The sequence below is a fragment of the Coregonus clupeaformis genome, chromosome 27 (genome assembly GCF_020615455.1).
Source record: "Coregonus clupeaformis isolate EN_2021a chromosome 27, ASM2061545v1, whole genome shotgun sequence".
Taxonomy (NCBI): domain Eukaryota; kingdom Metazoa; phylum Chordata; class Actinopteri; order Salmoniformes; family Salmonidae; genus Coregonus; species Coregonus clupeaformis.
Genome location: NC_059218.1, coordinates 28,806,450 through 28,825,736, shown reverse-complemented (window position 1 = coordinate 28,825,736; position 19,287 = coordinate 28,806,450). Strand labels below are relative to the sequence as shown.

The 19,287-nt window shown below is 44.9% G+C and overlaps 1 protein-coding gene across 1 annotated transcript in view; it reads right to left on the bottom strand.

Annotated features, from left to right (window-relative positions):
• Positions 1 to 6,451, bottom strand: part of LOC121541711 (myosin-IIIb) — a 51,871-nt gene extending 45,420 nt beyond the window's left edge. Inside the window, exons 1-3 of the mRNA XM_045208117.1 lie at positions 5,976 to 6,451; positions 1,960 to 2,025; positions 1,476 to 1,606 (exon numbers count right to left, since the gene is read on the bottom strand). Coding sequence (XP_045064052.1) covers positions 1,476 to 1,606; positions 1,960 to 2,025; positions 5,976 to 6,077 — 299 coding nt within the window. The 5' untranslated portion in view covers positions 6,078 to 6,451. The remainder of the gene's footprint in view (positions 1 to 1,475; positions 1,607 to 1,959; positions 2,026 to 5,975) is intronic.
• Positions 6,452 to 19,287: the final 12,836 nt, after the last annotated feature.

Sequence of the window (19,287 nt, the reverse complement as noted above, 5' to 3'; positions counted from 1 at the left end):
CTTGTGAGTGGGTCTTTACATTCACCGGCCAATATATTTAGGTACACCCATCTAATACCAGGTTGGACCTCACTTTGCCTCCAGAACAGCCTGATTCTTCTCTTCAGGGAATTCTACAAGATGTAGGAAAAGTTCCACAGGGATGTTGGTCCATGCTGACGCGTTGGCATCACGCAGTTGCTGCAGATTGGACGGCGGTACATTCATGCTGCGAACAGCCCGTTCCATGTCATCCCAACGATGCTCTATTGGGTTGAGGTCTGGGGACTGCGCAGGCCACTCAAGTCAACTGAACTCGCTGTCATGTCCCAGGCAATGTTTTTCCACTCCTCAATTGTCCAGTGTTGGTGATCGCGTGCCCACTGGAGCCACTTCTTCTTGTTTTTAGCTGACAGGAGTCTGCTACAATAGCCCATCTGTGACAAGGATCAACAAGTTGTGTGTTCCGAGACACCATTCTGAACACCGTTGTACTACGGCGTTATTTGTCTGTTTGTGGCCCGCCTGTTAGCTTGCACTATTCTTGCCATTTTCCTTCGACCTCTCTCTTCAACAAGCTGTTTTCGCCCACAGGACTTCCACTGTGGGAATGTTTTTTGTTTGTCACACCATTCTCAGTAAACCCTTGACACTGTCGTGCGTGAAAAGCCCCGGAGGGCGGCCGTTTCTGAAATACTGGATCCGGTGCACCTGGCACCGATGATCATACCACGCTCAAAGTCACTTAGGTCACTTGTTTTGCCCCTTCTAACATTCAATCGAACAGTAACTAAATGGCTCGATGCCTGTCTGCCTGCTTTATATAGCAAGCCACGTGACTCACTGTCTGTAGGAGCGATCCATTTTCGAGAACGGTGTACCTAATAAACTGGCCGGTGAGTTTATAAGTATTTAGTTACTTTGGTGTGTGTGTGAATGAATTTGTTGTACTTTTTTTGTGTGTGTCTACGACTGTGCATGTGTGTACATTTCAATGTGTGCTTGTGAGTGTTCCTGTATGATGTGCATGACTTTGTTTGTGTTGTAATTGTCAGTGGGTGGTGGTAGGTGCATCAAATTGAGGAAAGTAGTACATAAAAACATTGATTTTGGTATGTTATTACATGATTGGTTGAAGTTATTACATTATTCATCAAAAAAGTTGTTACTCACCAGTTAATGTAATAACTTATTACATTTAGCGGAAAATTTTATTACGTTAACCATTCAACATTTTATTACGTTAACCGGCAAGTTATTACATTAACCGGTTTTATTACATACAAAATCTAAAAGTTATTACAAATAGAAAAGTTATTACATTAACCGGTGTATTATATTAATCGTTGTTACAGAGCTGGATTGGATATTTTCTGTTCACATTGTCCTTTACAACATGTTTCCAGCAACTATTATAGTGGATGTGTAACCAGGCTAGTGCAGTACAGCTTGGCTCAGTAGTGTAAAAAAAAGTACTAGACTGTTAATGGACTCACCTGATAACAATGCATTGGTTTCGGGGTCCTGTGGCCAACCTTCCCAGCATGGACTGGTAGGCCCTGTCTGCCACAGCGAATATATGAGGAGGTAGCTTGCTCTTCTCATGGTACTTATACCTCTCTGACACCTGCACAGATACAAGGAGGAACATCTTTAAAGCCATTGTCTACAAACAGCTTAGTAGATTTTATTTAAAGATTACTGGTCAGTTATGTCGCTTAAGTTAATAAGGCAAGCATAAGTGCTAAAGCCTCAATATTGGTGGAGCTATTCAAAAGTCCCAAAAGCAATTGCAGGTTCAGTGTCTAGTCCTATTCCAAGAAAATAAGTTATATTCTGGGTTGAAGTGCCTGTATTAATTTCAATATGCCAGCTTGAATTTTTGCCAGGTCATAGTGAGTCACAGGATAGCTAGGGCAGCTTTTAGGAGAAAGTCTGCCAGCACAGGTGGATGCTTATTGGTCTTGTGGGAGTACTTACCTCTTTCACATACAGAGGGAGGTATTTAAATGGATTTATGGCCACCAAGATGTCCCCAATGTAGGTCTTGTAGAGATAGGCGGGAGGAGGGAGAGTGAAAGAGGGAGAGAGTATACCAGGTTACTGGCCCAACACTTTAACCGCTAGGCTACCTGCCGCCCAATTAATGTGTACTGTACTGTATTTTCAAAGACAAACACCACTGTCACTGCATAGAGTCAATGTCACTGACTCTACGCACACACACTGGACTCTACCCACACACTCACACATACTTACACTGACACTCCAACACATACACACACACACACACAGGCACACTTACACACTTTCACACTCATCACATATGCTGCTGCTACTGTCTATCTATCCTGTTGCCTAGTCACTTCACCCCTACCTACAGTATATGTACATATCTACCTCAATTTCCTCGTACCCCTGTACATCGACTTGGTACTGGTACCCCATGTACAGTGCATTCGGAAAGTATTCAGACCCCTTGACTTTTTCCACATTTTGTTACGTTACAGCCTTATTCTAAAATGGATTAAATCGTTTTTTTCCCCCTCATCAATCTACAGACAATACCCCATAATGACAAAGCAAAAACAGTTTTTTTTTACATTTTTGCAAATGTATACAAAATAAAAAACTGAAATTTACTTTTATAAGTATTCAAACCCTTTACTCAGTACTTTGTTGAAGCAGCTTTGGCAGCGATTACAGCCTCGAGTCTTCTTGGGTATGACGCTACAATCTTGGCACACTTGTATTTGGGGAGTTTCTCCCATTCTTCTCTGCAGATCCTCTCAAGCTCTGTCAGGTTGGATGGGGAGCGTCTCTGCACAGCTATTTTCAAGTCTCTCTAGAGATGTTCGATCGGGTTCAATTCGGGGCTCTGGCTGGGCCACTCAAGGACATTCGGAGACGTGTCCCGAAGCCACTCCTGCGTTGTCTTGGCTGTGTGCTTAGGGCCGTTGTCCTGTTGGAAGGTGAACCTTCGCCCCATTCTGAGGTCCTGAGCGATCTAGAGCAGGTTTTAATCAAGGATCTCTCTGTACTTTGCTCCGTCGATCCCGACTAGTCTCCCAGTCCCTGCTGCTGAAAAACATCCCCACAGCATGATGCTGTCACCACCATGCTTCACCGTAGGGATGGTGCCAGGTTTCTTCCAGACGTGACGCTTGGCATTCAGGCCAAAGAGATCAATCTTGGTTTCATCAGACCAAAGAACCTTGTTTCTGAGTCCTTTAGGTGCCTTTTGGTAAACTTCAAGCGGGCTGTCATGTGCCTTTAACTGAGGAGTGGCTTCCGTCTGGCCACTCTACCATAAAGGCCGGATTGGTGGAGTGCTGCAGAGATGGTTGTCCTTCTGGAAGGTTCTCTCATCTCCACAGAGGAACTCTGGAGCTCTGTCAGAGTGACCATCAGGTTCTTGGTCACCTCCCTGACTAAGGCGCTTCTCCCCTGATTGCTCTGTTTGGCCGGGCGGCCAGCTCTAGGAAGAGTCTTGGTGGTTCCAAACTTCTTCCATTGAAGAATGATGGAGGCCACTGTGTTCTTGGGGACCTTCAATGCTGCAGATCTGATCCTCGACACGATCCTGTCTCTGCACTCAACGGACAATTCCTTCAACCTCATGGCTTGGTTTTTGCTCTGACATGCACTGTCAACTGTGGGACCTTATAGACAGGTGTGTGCCTTTCCAAATCATGTCCAATCAATTTAACTTACCACAGGTGGACTCCAATCAAGCTGTAGAAACATTTCAAGGATGATCAATGGAAACAGGATGCACCTGAGCTCAATTTCGAGTCTCATAGCAAAGGGTCTGAATACTTACGTAAACAAGATATTTCTGTTTATTATTTTTAATACATTTGCAGAAATGTCTAAAACCTGTTTTCACTTTGCCATTATGGGGTATTGTGTATAGATTCATGAGGATTTGTTTTAATTTAATAAATTTTAAATAAGGCTGTAACTTCACAAAATGTGGAAAAAGTCAAGGTGCCTGAATACTTTCCGAATGCACTGTATATAGCCAAGCTATCATATCTCATTGTATATTTATTCCTTGTGTTACTATTATTATTTGTATTATTTTATTTTTTGTATTCTGCATTGTTGGGAAGGGCCTGTAAGTCAGCATTTCACTGTTAGTCTACACCGGTTGTTTACGAAGCATCTGACAATTACAATTTTATTTGACAAAGGTTTTTGTTCTGACAGCCAACAATGGCATGAATTAAAATGACATGTTGATATATGACTGAATATTTGTGTTGTTCATAGATCCCAATCTTTCAACATTGTTGAGTTTACTGCCTGTCAAGTAATAAAATAAATTGAAACAGATTTAGATAATCAATTTTATCTGTCAGTGTGTTGAGGAATTTGATTGGTTGGGATATGTTGCAGATTAGGCTACATCAAACAACAGGGACTTTTACAGTGCAGATGTGTGTGTACACATGGGTGACATGGTAGAATGGGGGGGGGGGGGATTAAAGGCTGACTGCTGAGGCTGACACAGTCTGAAATCACATTAACCTCTACGGAATCGGTGTCCCGTATACGGGACGGTTGAGCTAAGTGCGCTAATGTGATTAGCATGACTGTTGTAAGTAACAGCCAACTTTCCAGGACATAGACATGTCTTATATGAGCAGAAAGCTTAAATTCTTGTTAATCTAACTGCACTGTCCAAATTACAGTGGCTATTACAGTGAAACAATACCATGCTATTGTTTGAGGAGAGTGCACAACAATAAAAAATTTATCACGGCAACTGGTTTGATACATTCACCTCTGAAGGTAAATAATGTACTTACATCCAGTAATCTTGCTCTGATTTGTCATCCTAAGGTTCCCAGAGATAAAATGTAGCATAGTTTTGTTTGATAAAATCAATTTTTATATTCAAATGTAGGAACTGGGTTCTACAGTTTGAACCCCTGCTGTCTCTGGCTTCACACCCACCCCGCCCGGCCATCTAGATGTGTGAAAGTCAGTGTATAAGCTAATGATCCATCATTTATGACAATCCTGGGAGTGTGTAAACTTACATTTTGTATTACCATATCATTTTTGTATGTTCTCTATAGTTATGCACTTGAAAATGTATCAATTGACCAATTCGGCACATTTGGGCAGACTTGATACAAAATAGTCCAGTATTGCAATGCTTCCCTGGATCAATCTGAAACTTTGCACACACACTGCTGTCATCTAGTGGCCAAAATCTAAATTGCGCCTAAACTGCAAAATTATATTGTGGCCTTTCTCTTGCATTTCAAAAAAGATAAAAAAATAAAAACACTTTTTTGTTTGTTTGTATATCTATTACCAGATCTAATGTGTTATATTCGCCTAAATTAATTTCACATTTCCACAAACTTCAAATGTTTCCTTTCAAATGGTATCAAGAATATGCATATCCTTGCTACAGGCAGTTAGATTTGATTTTAGGCGAAAATTGGAAAAAAAGGTTCCGATCCTTAAGAGGTTAACAGAATCATAGCCTGATGAGCGCTGTTATGTTATTTATTTATTTTTGCTCAGAAAACTTGGGGGGCCAAATTAAACCACCGCCAGTTAGGGAACCCTGCCCTAACCCTAGCGCTAACGTTAGCCCTGCCCAGCTAAAGTTAGTGTTAGCCACCTAGCTAACGTTAGTTACAACAAATTAGAAATTGGAATTCTTTACATATCATACGTTTTGCCCATTCGTAACATATTGTGCCTTTTGCAAATTCGTAAAATATTGTACGAATTGCAATTCGTAACATATCATACAAATTGTAGTTCGTAACATATCATACGAAATGGATGATGGACGTCCACAAATTAATACATACCATGCGAGACGTAAAATATCATTCTAAATGTACAGTTAAATATCATCCTAAATGTACAGTCTCGGATTTACATACAGAATAATACGACATGCTCTGAGACCACGTTGCTTTTCCCACAACAGTCACATGCACATTTCAAGTCTAACTTTTACTTACATAGATGCGATCTTGTTTGAACCGTTGACTCAGGGATTCCAACAAACTTTGTTCATCCAAATCTGACAAGGCTGCCAAATCTTCGTGGAAGAGCCCCTCCATTTCTTTCTAAATCGTATTTATTCGATAAACTCGGATGCAATATTATATGTACTGGACTATACTGAAGCTTGATAAAAACAAATTAACTTTCCTTGGTTTTCTGGCATTAAAATCCAACCTATGCGCCTAAAAACGACAGCGGTGTTTTGTCGTAAAAAGGTGACTGTGACAGCAGTGCACACAGAGTAGCTGAGCTGAGTTTACTCTACTGCCAGGGGAGTACTGAAATATAAAAGGCTTGCAAAGCAAGGGTTCGCTCTCGGTCGTTGCTATACGGTATCCTTGGGACGTCCAACTCTAACGTCACCCCGTTGAAGTTGAAATGTATAATAGTTCAAGGAAAACACCCCAAAACGATACTTTAGTATTTGTTTCATTCGTCTACTGTTGAAATAGTCCAGTCATATAGCCTTGATTGGCGGCTAGCAGTAATATTTATATTTTACATGTACAGACTACCAAATACAACACAATTTCAAATAGTTTCCGAGCAGTCAAATTCCACAAACACAAACTGCACTATTTTGCTTGCCCAATAGGTGGCAGTATAAGATCATGTTGAGCTGCTGTATCAACATGTGCAGTCGACTAAACTGTTGCTACGCTCTCAACGAGGCTAGCTACAGAGGTGGAGGGCAGAGAGAAGGTTTTGGGCCGCATCAAAGTCAGTATTTATCACCATCTTTGGTCGAATTGAACTACCTTACAATGAACATTGAAAATGGATCGATTTGCAAAAACGAAATAATGACCAACCTGTCATCAGGTTCTGCCTCCATAGGCGTGACAATATATATATCCTCGAATATTATAGGCCGCAGCTCAGCTTCAGAATGTCATAGAGAGGAATCAATATATCCCCATATGCATCGGAGTCACGTCTTTCGCGGGCATTTCAGAGCTTGTTTCTACCATAAGGCATCACCGAGTTAAGCATTCTTATAGAACGCTTGATATCATTTGGATAAACGTTTTATGCATTTTTTTCAAAATATGAAGCAAACAATAGATATCCTTTTTTGCCCTTTTCTTTAACAAAGGGTATGTGATACGCTCACTCAATTCGAGCCCTGGTTTTAACCTAACACAAGCCCTTCCCAGGCACCGAGGTATTTAATCAGTGCATGCGACAGTATTGGAGTATTTGGCTATACCGACATCTATGCGTAGCATAATTGTGTCTGTCAAACAGGTAGGTTTACCACTTATTTTTTGGAATAGGAAGAAATAGGCTCCAATTACATATGTAATTCTATGATTATGCCCATAAAAAATGTTGGAGGTCCCTTACCAGGCAGAAGGGAATTGTACTTTAACCCCTGCATCGGAGAGTTACAATGTTGCTATCACTTTGCAGCCAACTACCTATAGTAGGAAACCGAGTTTCTTATTAATAATATGCCACCTGTTATCCCACATGGCACGATCCCATAATTGTTACAATTACAATAAAAATAACACTATTATATAACATATTTAACATATAACAGAGAGAGAGAGAGAAAGAGAATGAGAGAGCGAGATTAGGATGGAGTCTATAAAAATATAAAAAATAAAGTAAACAGGTGATAGATAATTGAGTAGTCTTACAAATTAATGCGAGTGTATGATCAACACTTATCTTTTATTCAAAGACAAGTTGATTCGTCTGGCCTTCCTGGCAGCAAAAGCATGCACTGCTTGTTGGAAGTCGTGCTCAATTGATATGGTGGCGAGTCCATTGAGTCTCTCTTGCCACTGTCACTGGGAGTGTGAGAATAACTCTCAGGGCAACAAAGGCATTGGGATACAAGGAGGCCATTTGGTGTCTGGATATGTACTCCAGTGCGTCGAGTGGTTTTGCCTCACTGTCCAGTCTCCTGCTCAAGGCTTTGAGCTCATTACACAGATATTTTGCATCGATGTCCCTGGAATCTCCGTACGTAAGGGCCCTCTCCAGTGTTGCGCAGTCCCTGGTAAGTGCTGCAGTGTCCATTTCCTTGATGGTGGGGATGTTGTACAGGATGCTGAAAATACTGCTGTGCTCTTCGAGCTGCGTAAAGCGCTCGTTGACGGACTGGATAGCAGAATCAAGAATCTGATTAAAGAAATGTACTTTGAATTTCTGCTGAGGGTCAGTCACAGGCTCATCCTCTCCCTTGTAGCCAAACAGACTCCTCTTCTTCTCTACCAACTCTTTTGTGCTTGCTAAAGCGCCAGCGAAAGCTGCATTGGAGCAGTAGTCTTGGAGGAATACCCTGGTTGAGTTCAGTTGAGCCACTGCTAGTGACATTTTAAAACTCACTGCCTGCAAACTCTTACTGGTGATGTTCACTTTGAACAAGATGTCATACCAAACAACCACTGCGCACATGAAGCCAAAGTTGTTCATCTTGGCGGCAATGCTGTTTGCCTCCAACCTTGTATAAATGTATAAATCTCTTGGATGGTGTTAAAAAAACTCAGCTGCCTCCAAGCAACACGATGTTACATCAGAGAGAACCAGGTTCAGCAAGTGTGCGCTGCATGGCACAAAAAAGGCCCTCAGATTGATATCCTGCACTCTCTTTTGAACTCCGCTGTGCCTCCCCCGCATATTCGCCCCGTTGTCATACCCCTTCCCTCTCATGTCCATGATGGCGATGCCATGTTTCTGTAGTTTTGAGATGAGCAACTCGGTCATGCCCTCCCCCATTGCGTCAAGCAGTTCACTAAACTCCAGGAAGTGCTCTCTCGTGCGCACTGACCCATCATCCTCGGTTGAAACAAAACGCACCACCATGGTCATCTGCTCTGTTTTGCTCTTGTCTGATGTCTTGACTGGTGTGCAGTCCAAAATTATAGAAAAATATCTGGCTGCTTTTAGATCACTGCACACTGTCTGCTGGATCTCTTGTGCCAGCATGTCAAGGATTTCGTTCTGGATTATTTTACAGAGGTAGTGCACATGTGTTTCTTTGGACTGTACTCTCCTTACATGCTCCTTCATGATTCCATCAAAGCTACCCAGCATTTCCACAAACTTCAGAAAGTTCCCATTATTTGGCTTGTTCAGCCTATTGGTGGTCCCACGTAACGCAATGTTCTGGGTGGCCATTACGCATATCAGGGCTATGAGCCTCTTCAGCACCTGCTGCCAGTGGAGAGTCTCTCCGACAAGAGCCCGTTGGGCTTGGGCATCGATATTTTACTTGGACACCAGCCTGATCTCCAGCTCCTTCCACCTTTGGAAACTATCTAGGTGGTCATGCAACTTCTCATGCGAGCTGAGGAAGTGGCACAGATTCTTCCAGTCCCTGGTTCCATCCCTGACCAGCGCAGATTTGCACTCGTGTGTAAAAAGTTTGCAGCAAAAACAGAAGGCTGCATTGTTTTGCTTGGAATAGACAAGCCATGGTCTCTCCACTCTCTCCCCGTTCGCCATCCTCCTATTGTAGTGGGCCACCGAAAACTTTCATTGCCCCTCATCTCTTGGGAAATTCCCCTGTTTATCCTTATGTGGCCCAGCCTGCACTAACATATCCCGTAAAGATCCATTCATATATTTTGGCCACTCACCGGGATCTTTTATGTTTTTTGTCTGGGAGTTGGATTTAGCAGCAGCACCACCACTGTCATCAGGGACGGGGAGTGACGAATCTGAGTCCGTGTCCAAGATAGTAGGGTCTTCGCCGGCATTGTTTGCAGGTGTGGCTAGGCCTGGTGCAACTACCTGTTCTTGTCCAGCCAGAGAGCTGTCATCATCAGTGGAAGTGCATGGCTCAGACGCCTCCGGTTTGTCCTCTTCGCTGCTAGAATCAGCGAATGGGGGCTCGTTGTTCTCGGCGAATGAATGGCCTGTCCTCAGAGGCTTGTCATTCTCCACACCGGCTGATGGACATTGCTGCACGCTGATACATTTCAGCAGCAAATTTCTTTGCCTCTTTTTTCATTCGTTTTTTTAAATATTCGCTTCCTGATAGTTTTTGTCTCTTAGACATGGGAGCAAATTGTTTCAAATCTCTATAGCTTACTTTTAGCTAAAATTATATCCACTAGAAGTAGCTAGCTAACATTAACAGGCTAGGTTAGGCTACTGCCTTAAACACTAATCATCTTCGTCATACACAAACATAAAAAACAAAACAATCATTTCATTGGCAGATTCATTTTCATTAATGTTTCACAATTGGATAATCCCATATAAACACACACATCACCATAGCTACCAAGGATAGTGGGAGTGAACTTCGGGAGAAGCGGGAATGGGGTGAGGGCGGGAACTGCAGCAACGCTATGAGCTGGTGGCTGGGGTGCCGTCGGCAGTGTAGCAGCCGATCAGGGGCGCCGGAGGGTGGCAGCCAATTGTCAAAATGCCGCCCCAAATTCAAGTGCCGCAATAGGCGGCTGCCTAATCTTGCCTAATGGGAGGGCCAGCCCTGCCTGTCACTGTGACTGAACATGACATTGAGGAGGGTGAGCATGAGGAAGCTAGTGGACCCGCACACACAGTTAGACAGAACAACCTCTGCTGTAGAGAAATCGACAGAGGCAACATATGAGATTGCATGGATTACCGATGCAGACACAGGGAAAAAGTGCTTTTTGTCTTCAGCAGGAATAATGTATGCTGACTTCAGTAACAAATATGCAATTCTAAAACAAATTAAAGGACTGCAACTATCGGACACAACCATAATAAGAAGGGTTGAAGAAATAGGAAAATACACTAGTAAGGAGCTAAACGAGGATATATCAGCAGCTCCGTGTTTCAGCATAGCATAGGACGAAAGCACAGATGTTTGTGACATCGCTCAGTTATGCATATGTGACTCAGGAAACTTCAGGAAACTAGGAGTATTACATTACTACTTCACAGGAGAGCCATTTGAACATAAACTTTATTTCAAAAATCCAAGTGTGTTTTTTGGCAGAAAGTGAACTTTCATGTGCCTCAATAACAAACGTGTATGCCATCTGTAAATACGAATACAATTGTTAAATTATGAGCCTAGTTGGTTTAGCCACAGAAAAAGATAGCAACCTTCCCGCTAGCCATGATTGGCTGAGATAATGAGTGGGCTGGATGGACATGCCGAGAGATGAGTTCGGATTGGTCTGCCATGTTGCACTCTTCTGTCTATTTGAGCTGGTCAGTATGTGTAGGTAATCCTGTCTAACGTGGCTTTAAAAAAAATATATTGCGTAGTAGAACTGCATAAGTGTTGCTCTCCACTTTCTGTAGGACTGAGTTTTGAAATCAGTGGAATTAGAGTATGATAGCGAAGGAGATGGAGAAAACACCTGTCTCCGGATTACATCTTCAAACTAAGAGCAACCATGGCATCCGTGAAAGAGAGTGACAAGCATCCGTCCATGTATACGGGTAAGACAGTCTAGCTAGCTACATTTTCATATATTATACATTTCTAATTTTGTCAGAAAGTAGTTTTCATTTCAAGTTAAAGTGTACTGTTAGCTAGCTAGCTAACGTTAGCTGGCTGGCTCGCTAGCTAACGTTACGTGTATGAACTGTGTAGTAATATTATTCGAATCTCAGAGCCATTTGCTTTGCTAGTTATAACCTAATGTTAGCTAGCTAACATTGAACCTGGTTGGTTAGCTACCTGCAGATTAATGGGATTATGGTTAATTGTTTAGCTAGCTAGCTACATGTCTTAACAAAAGACTCCACTTTGCAAGTAACCATTTCAATAGAATGTTAACGATGTCACTGCGAAAACTGTTGATAGACTTGGCAGGTAAATTCGTTCTGGCTATCTACTCCGAATTCAGAGCACTCTTGTCTGAGTGTGCCAGAGCGCAGAATAACTGACAAATTTACGAACGCTCAACACCCGTTGAATATGACCAGTGTCAGTAAATGTTGGCAAAAAAGCGCAAATTGTTGCCAGCAGCATAGTTGCCGTCACCAACGCTCTGGATAACATAAAAACAGCTTAACCAGCTCTGCTAGGGCGAGTAAAATGGTCAGTGAGCTGTTCTCTCATTTGTGTCTGCCACCATTAGCCAGTTAGCTTGGGTGCTTGACTGCTGTTGTTAGGACAGAACGCTCGGATCAACCCTTAAAGAGATGGGTGGGGCTAAAGCTTAACAGGGTGTGAACGATGCTGAATTGATGTAAACAAAGAAGGGCTCTCCAGTAGTAGTACCAAAACATTCAAAGGCCATTTTCTCAAAAGTGAGGTTACAAGTTTATCAACTTTCAAAGCAGAATTACTTTCCCCTTGTTCCTCAACTGTAGTGTATGATATACCATTTTCTACCGATGAGTCTCTACTTTTATCTAATGTAAAAAACACAATTTCCAAATGTTGCTACATAAGACCAATTTGAGCCGGTCGGTCACATATGTGTCCGGTTCATGAAAGATTAATCTTATCGGGAAGAACTGTTGTTCTTATTACCACTGCAAGAGTCAAACGAGAGGAGAGGATGTGTTGAATGCACTTCAGACCTTTATGGATGAGAACAATCTGAACTGGTCAAATCTCGCATGTGTGTGCACTGATGGAGCCCCAAACATGCCTGGGAAAGAGAAGGGACTTGTCGGTCTGATGAGAAAGAGAGAGGGTATCCCCAACTTCACTGTGTTTCATTGCATCATACATCAGGCGGGACTCGAGGCAAAATTCAAGAACAGTGAGTTGAAGAATGTGATGCAACTGCTTGTACAAGTGGTCAACTTTATTGTTTCAAGAGCACTGAATCATCGCCAGTTTCGTGAACTGCTGCAGGAGTATGAGACAGAATGCAGTGACTTGGTGATGCACAATGAGGTGAGATGGTTATCTCGTGGCAGAGTACTTGAGCGTTTTTTGAGTCTCCTCCCCCAAATCCCCAAATTCCTCTCAACCAAGGGGAGAGACGAGCGAGACTTGGAGAATCCTGAGTGGATAATAAAGCTGGCCACATTGACTGACATTATATTTTACATTTTAGTCATCACTTACCATCTGAATACACTGAATCTGTCACGATCGCTGACAGATGCGGACCAAGGCGCAGCGTGATAGGCGTACATACTTTTATTAAGTGTACACAACACGAACAAAAACAACAAAACGATACGTGAAGTCCTAGGTAATACAACAAACCATACGGAACAAGATCCCACAAAACTAAAATGCCAAAAGGCTGCCTAAGTATGGTCCCCAATCAGAGACAACGAGCTACAGCTGTCTCTGATTGGGAACCACCCTGGCCAACATAGAAATAAACGATCTAGAACAAAACCCATAGAAAACTAAACATAACAAGTCCACACCCTGGCTCAACATCTAAGAGTCCCCAGAGCCAGGGCGTGACAGTACCCCCCCCCCCCCCTCCCAAAAGCGCGGACTGCGACCGCGCCAACCAAACATAACAGGGGAGGGGCCGGGTGGGGGCGTGACCACCACTCTCCATCTACCCCCCCTTAGCGCCCCTGGTCTGGTCTGGCCCCGCTGGCCGGAGCTGGACTGGACACCGGTGGAGCGGATTGCTCTGGCTCCGGAGTGGAGCAGCTGACCGGTGCGGACCAGGCACCGGTGGAACAGGCACGGACCGTGCCGGACTGACGCACGCGCACCACTGGCTTGGTGCGGGGAGCAGGAACGGGCCGGACCGGGCTGGCGATGCGCACCACTGGCTTGGTGCAGGGAGCAGGAACGGGCCGGACCGGGCTGACGACGCGCACCACTGGCTGGTGCGGGGAGCAGGAACGGGCCGGACCGGGCTGACGACGCCGCACCACTGGCTTGGTGCGGGGAGCAGGAACGGGCCGGGCCGACGACGCGCGCACCACTGGCTTGGTGCGGGAGCAGGAACAGGCGGACCGGGCTGACGACGCGCACCACTGGCTTGGTGCGGGGAGCAGGAACGGGCCGGACCGGGCTGACGACGCGCACCACTGGCTTGGTGCGGGGAGCAGGAACAGGCCGGACCGGGCTGGCGACGCGCACCACAGGCTTGGTGCGAGGAGCAGGAACAGGCCGTGCCGGACTGGCGACACGCACCACAGGCTTGGTGCGGGGGACAGGAACAGGCCGGACCGGGCTGGCGACGCGCACCACAGGCTTGGTGCGAGGGACAGGAACAGGCCGGACCGGGCTGGTGACGCGCACCACTGCCTTGGTGCGGGGAGCAGGAACAGGCCGGGCTGGACTGGGAACACGCACCATAGGCTTGGTGCGGGGAGCAGGAACAGGCCGGACCGGGCTGACGACGCGCACCACAGTCTTGGTGCGAGGGGCAGGAACAGGCCGGGCTGGACTGTGGAGACGGACTGGAGGTCTAGAGCGGAGAGCTGACACAACCCGTCCTGGCTGAATGCCTATTTCCACACAATCTGTGTGAGGCATCAGCACAGGACGTACAGGGCTGTGCACTCGTACTGGCACTACAGCACGTGGCACTGGCGCAGGATATCCGGGACCGAGGAGGGGTACTGGAGGCCACGAGCGTTGAGCCGGCACACTCCGTCCTGGCTGCATGCCCACCTTAGCACGACACGTGCGTGGTGCTAGCACAGGACGTACAGGACTGTGCCGGAACACTCGCGGCACAGTACGTGGCTCCGCATACCACGGAACCTGCCCAGTCTCACGCTGCCTAGCCTGAGTACGGGGAGTTGGCTCTGCTCTACCTCTAGGCTCCGCCAACCACCCTTCCAGCCCCCCAAACCTGGTGGCCTCCTCTCCTAGATCGCCGATGCGCCCTGTAGCTGCCTCCAGCAGCCCCCGTCGTCCACGCCGTGTGCCCCCCAAAAAAATTACTTGGGGTTGCCTCTCGCGTGTCCGTCGTCGGCACGGTTGGCGCCCGTTTTCCTTCCCCTGCCTGGCCATTTATTTTTGCCCATGGCCCTCTGCCCGCGAATATGTCCTCCCAAGACCACCATTCGCCCACCTGGGACATCGCCAACTTCTCCTGTTTGGCACGCTGCTTGGTCCTCTGGTGGTGGGATCTTCTGTCACGATCGCTGACAGATGCGGACCAAGGCACAGCGTGATAGGCGTACATACTTTTATTAAGTGTACACAACACGAACAAAAACAACAAAACGATATGTGAAGTCCTAGGTAATACAACAAACCATACGGAACAAGATCCCACAAAACTAAAATGCCAAAAGGCTGCCTAAGTATGGGCCCCAATCAGAGACAACGAGCTACAGCTGTCTCTGATTGGGAACCACTGTCACGGTTTCGGCCGAGGCTGCTCCTCCTCCTTGCTCGGGCAGGCTTCGGCGGTCGTCGTCCCCGGAGTACTAGCTACCACCGTTGTATGTTATCGATGTTTGTTTGGTTTTGTCTTTATTGTACAGCTGTTTCCGTTTGGGTTAATGATGTCCCCTATAAGTTTCTCATATTGTTAGTCGTGTGTTGTGTGTTATTGTTCGCCTGTCATTTGGTGCTGCTCGTATTTTCGTATGTTGTTTATTCTGGTCCGTCGCACTGTTTGTTTCGTGCGCCTAGGATTAGTGTTTTACGCACTGCTGCGTATCGTTCGCCTCCTGTTTTGTTGAGGCCCAGTGTCTTGTTTAATTTTTGTGCAGTAAAGTCGGTTGACTTAGCTTCTGTGTCCTGCGTGTGACTCCTCCACCACATCCACATCAGCCGGTTCTGACAACCACCCTAGCCAACATAGAAATAAACGATCTAGAACAAAACCCATAGAAAACTAAACATAACAAGTCCACACCCTGGCTCAACATTTAAGAGTCCCCAGAGCCAGGGCGTGACAGAATCTCCAGCACCAAGGGAAATAAAAAAGTCAGGTAACCAGCGGTGGAATTGGGAGGGCGAGTGAAATTATATGTTTTAGAATAGAATGGAGTGGAATATAAGATTTGACATTGGTGTGTTCCCAGAGTGACTTTTTACCCCTCCAATTTAATCCTTGCAGGTAACATGCTGCGTGTCATCACAGCATTCCAAAACAAAATCACCACACTGTTCATATCTCAGACAGTTTATGCACTTCCCAAAACTCATAGCAGTCACCACAGATGACCCAGAAACATTGCAACATTTAAACTAGAATGCGTTTGTGGAAGTGTTGGATGAGGAGCTGAGGGGCAAGTTTGAATCAAGATTCCAAGATGTACAGGAGTACAAGGAGTTTTTCCATTTAATTGAGAACCCCTTCCAAGTCCCAGTGTCTTCTCTGACCCCAGTCATCACAGGCCTCTCCCCTGACCGTGCTGCAGGGGAATGTGAAGTTGTTCAACTGCAGGCAAATAACACTCTGAAAGCTGAGCCCATAACAGTTGTTTCCCACTTCTGGAACATGGTCCCTGACACAGAGTGCCCAGCTGTGAAGCTGTGCAAAAGGTGAGCACATACACTTGTGAATCAACATTTTCAACCATGAACTCTGTGAAGAGAAAACACAGGAACAGACTGACCAATGCACATCTGGACTGCATGAGAAGGATTGCCATGATAAAGTACAAGTATTGCATGAGAGTCAAGGAGCAGCAGGCACACTTCCACTCATCAAACTATTAAGTATGCTGTTCTTACATAGTGGTGTTTATAACACATGACTAGGCCTATTTGTTTATGGGAAGAATCAAGGAGCAGCATGTACACTTCCGCTCATCAGGCTATTATACGAGGCAGCATTTCTGGTGGGCGGAGACTAACGCGAGGAGACTTAAAACCGTCTTACCTCACGTCTACCAACATCTTCTGCACCACTAGGGGCGCTAAAACTAGACCACTTTTATTCTACCCATAGAAATGCGTACAAGGCCCTCCCTCATCCTCCCTTCGGCAAATCTTGTTCCTCAAATATTTTTTATTGAACACACACAAGAATGGTGTATAGGTATGAAAGACATGTGTACAGTTCTTATCTAAACATAAGAGAACAGACATGAACAACAAGACCCAGAGTTCTGGACACAAAACAAATATTACAAAACACGACATACAGAACAGGGACAGGTAGAAAGAAAAAGGGTAGATGTAACCCCCCCACTTATACCCCCCTTTATCCCCCTATTCCCCTCCCGACTGCTCGAGTGTCGGGGGCCAGCACACGCTGCCCAAAGGTATATATAAATATGACAATTGAGAGTGCGTTAAAAGTACAAATTCACAGCACCGACTGGTCCAGGTAAGAGAGGAAAGGCTGCCAGATTTGATCAAATGTTGATAATTTATTGTTCAGAATATATCTAATTCTTTCTAAGTGTACAGTTTTTGCCACTTCGCTGAGCCATAATTTGGTAGAGGGCGCTTCCCTCCTTTTCCAAAACAACAATAATTTTTTTGCCGAGATGAGACTGTAAGAGATGAGTTGTTTTTGGGAGTTGGTTAATCCGTTTAGGGAGTCGGACACTCCCAGGATTATCAGAAGCGGGTCTGGGTCTATTGAAGTCTCCAGAACTTCAGAGAGGACCCCAAATATTCCACACCAATAACCATACAGACTAGAGCATAGGGCAAAGCAGTGGAGTAGTGTACCCTGCTCAGCCTGACATTTATCACACATAGGGGATGTATCAAGAAATATCCTATGCAGTTTAGTTTTGGAATAGTGTAATCTGTGTAATACCTTAAATTGTATGAGACGATGTCTGGAATTAATGGAGCAGGTGTGGATATACTCCAAGCTATCCTCCCAGTCTGCCACCGAAATGTCAGTTCCTAGTTCTTCCTCCCATTTTGCCTTAATGGCATCAGTAGAGGGTGCGCTAACAGATTGAAAAGCGTCATATAGACGAGATATCAGTTTGTCTGAGGTGGGGCATATTTTTATGCATCCGTCAAACATGGAAGGTTTAGCATTCTCAAATGTTGGGAGGTGTTTTCTAACATAGTCTCTAATTTGTAGGTATCTGAAAAAGTTACTTCTGGGAAGGTTATAAGTTTCCCTCAGCGCTTCAAAGGAAGCAAAGGTCCCTCCTATATATAAATCCCCTATGGTACTTATCCCCAACTCTCCCCATCGCTCAAAGGTGTTATCAAGGTTAGAGGGGGCAAAGGAGGGGATTCCTGGCAACAGGGAGCTTGAATGATATTGGTCTAAGCTCAAAGTGGGCTTTAATTTGCTTCCAGATTCGGACTGTGCTATGTATAATAGGATTGTTATGGTAAAGTGACATCTCCAGATTAACAGGTGACAAAATCACGGCACCAATAGAGAAGGGGTGACACTCCTCCCGCTCCATGCTAAGCCAGCTGGGTGGCGGGGGTGCGTCATCCAGCAAAAACGTAACAGCGCGGAGGTTAGCGGCCCAATAGTAAAATATAAAATTTGGGAGAGACAATCCTCCTTCCATCTTGGATTTACATAGGTGTTTTTTACCTATCCTGTGGGTTTTATAATCCCAGATGAAAGGATTGATAATAGAGTCCAGTTGTTTATGAAATGATTTAGGTATGAATACTGGGATGTTCTGGTATAGGTAGAGCAGTTGTGGGAGGAAGACCATTTTAATGGCATTAATTCTTCCGAGCAGAGAAATTGGGAGAGTTCTCCAAAACTGTATGTTTGCCTTGAGATTTTGCATCAGAGAAGGGAAATTCTCTTTAAATAGTAAGGAGTATTGTTTGGTAACTACAATTCCAAGGTAGATACATTTTTCTGAAGATAACTTAACTGGAAGATGTTCTAGCCAGGAGGTGTTTTGCAACCGTATGGGCATTAATTCACTCTTGTTCCAATTTATTCTGTATCCCGAGAAGGTACCAAACAAATTAATCACCTCAAGAATAGCTGGAATACTAGCTTGGGGTTCTGTTACATAGAGGAGAATATCATCTGCGTATAGGAAATCTTATTTAGAGTATCTTTAGTATTATAGCCGTGTATTGCTGAATGAGATCTGATCGCTTGAGCGAGAGGTTCAATAATTAGGGCGAAGAGCATAGGCGACAGCGCACAACCCTGCCTTGTCCCTCTGTGAAGGTTAAATCGGGGCGACATTGATTGGTTAGTGAGTATTCTCGCACAGGGGTTCCTATATAAAAGCTGGATCCAATTTATGAACCCATCTCCAATATTAAATTTCTGTAGGACCTTGAATAGATAGGGCCACTCAACTTGGTCAAAGGCCTTTTCGGCGTCAAGAGATATAACGGCAAGGTCCACGTTAGGTAACCTCTGAGAATACATAATGTTGAAGAGGCGCCTGAGATTGAAGAATGAGTTTCTATTAGGGATAAAGCCGGTCTGGTCCGAATGGACCAATTTGCCAATTAAAGTGCTAAGCCTGTTAGCCAGAGTTTTTGCTAAAATC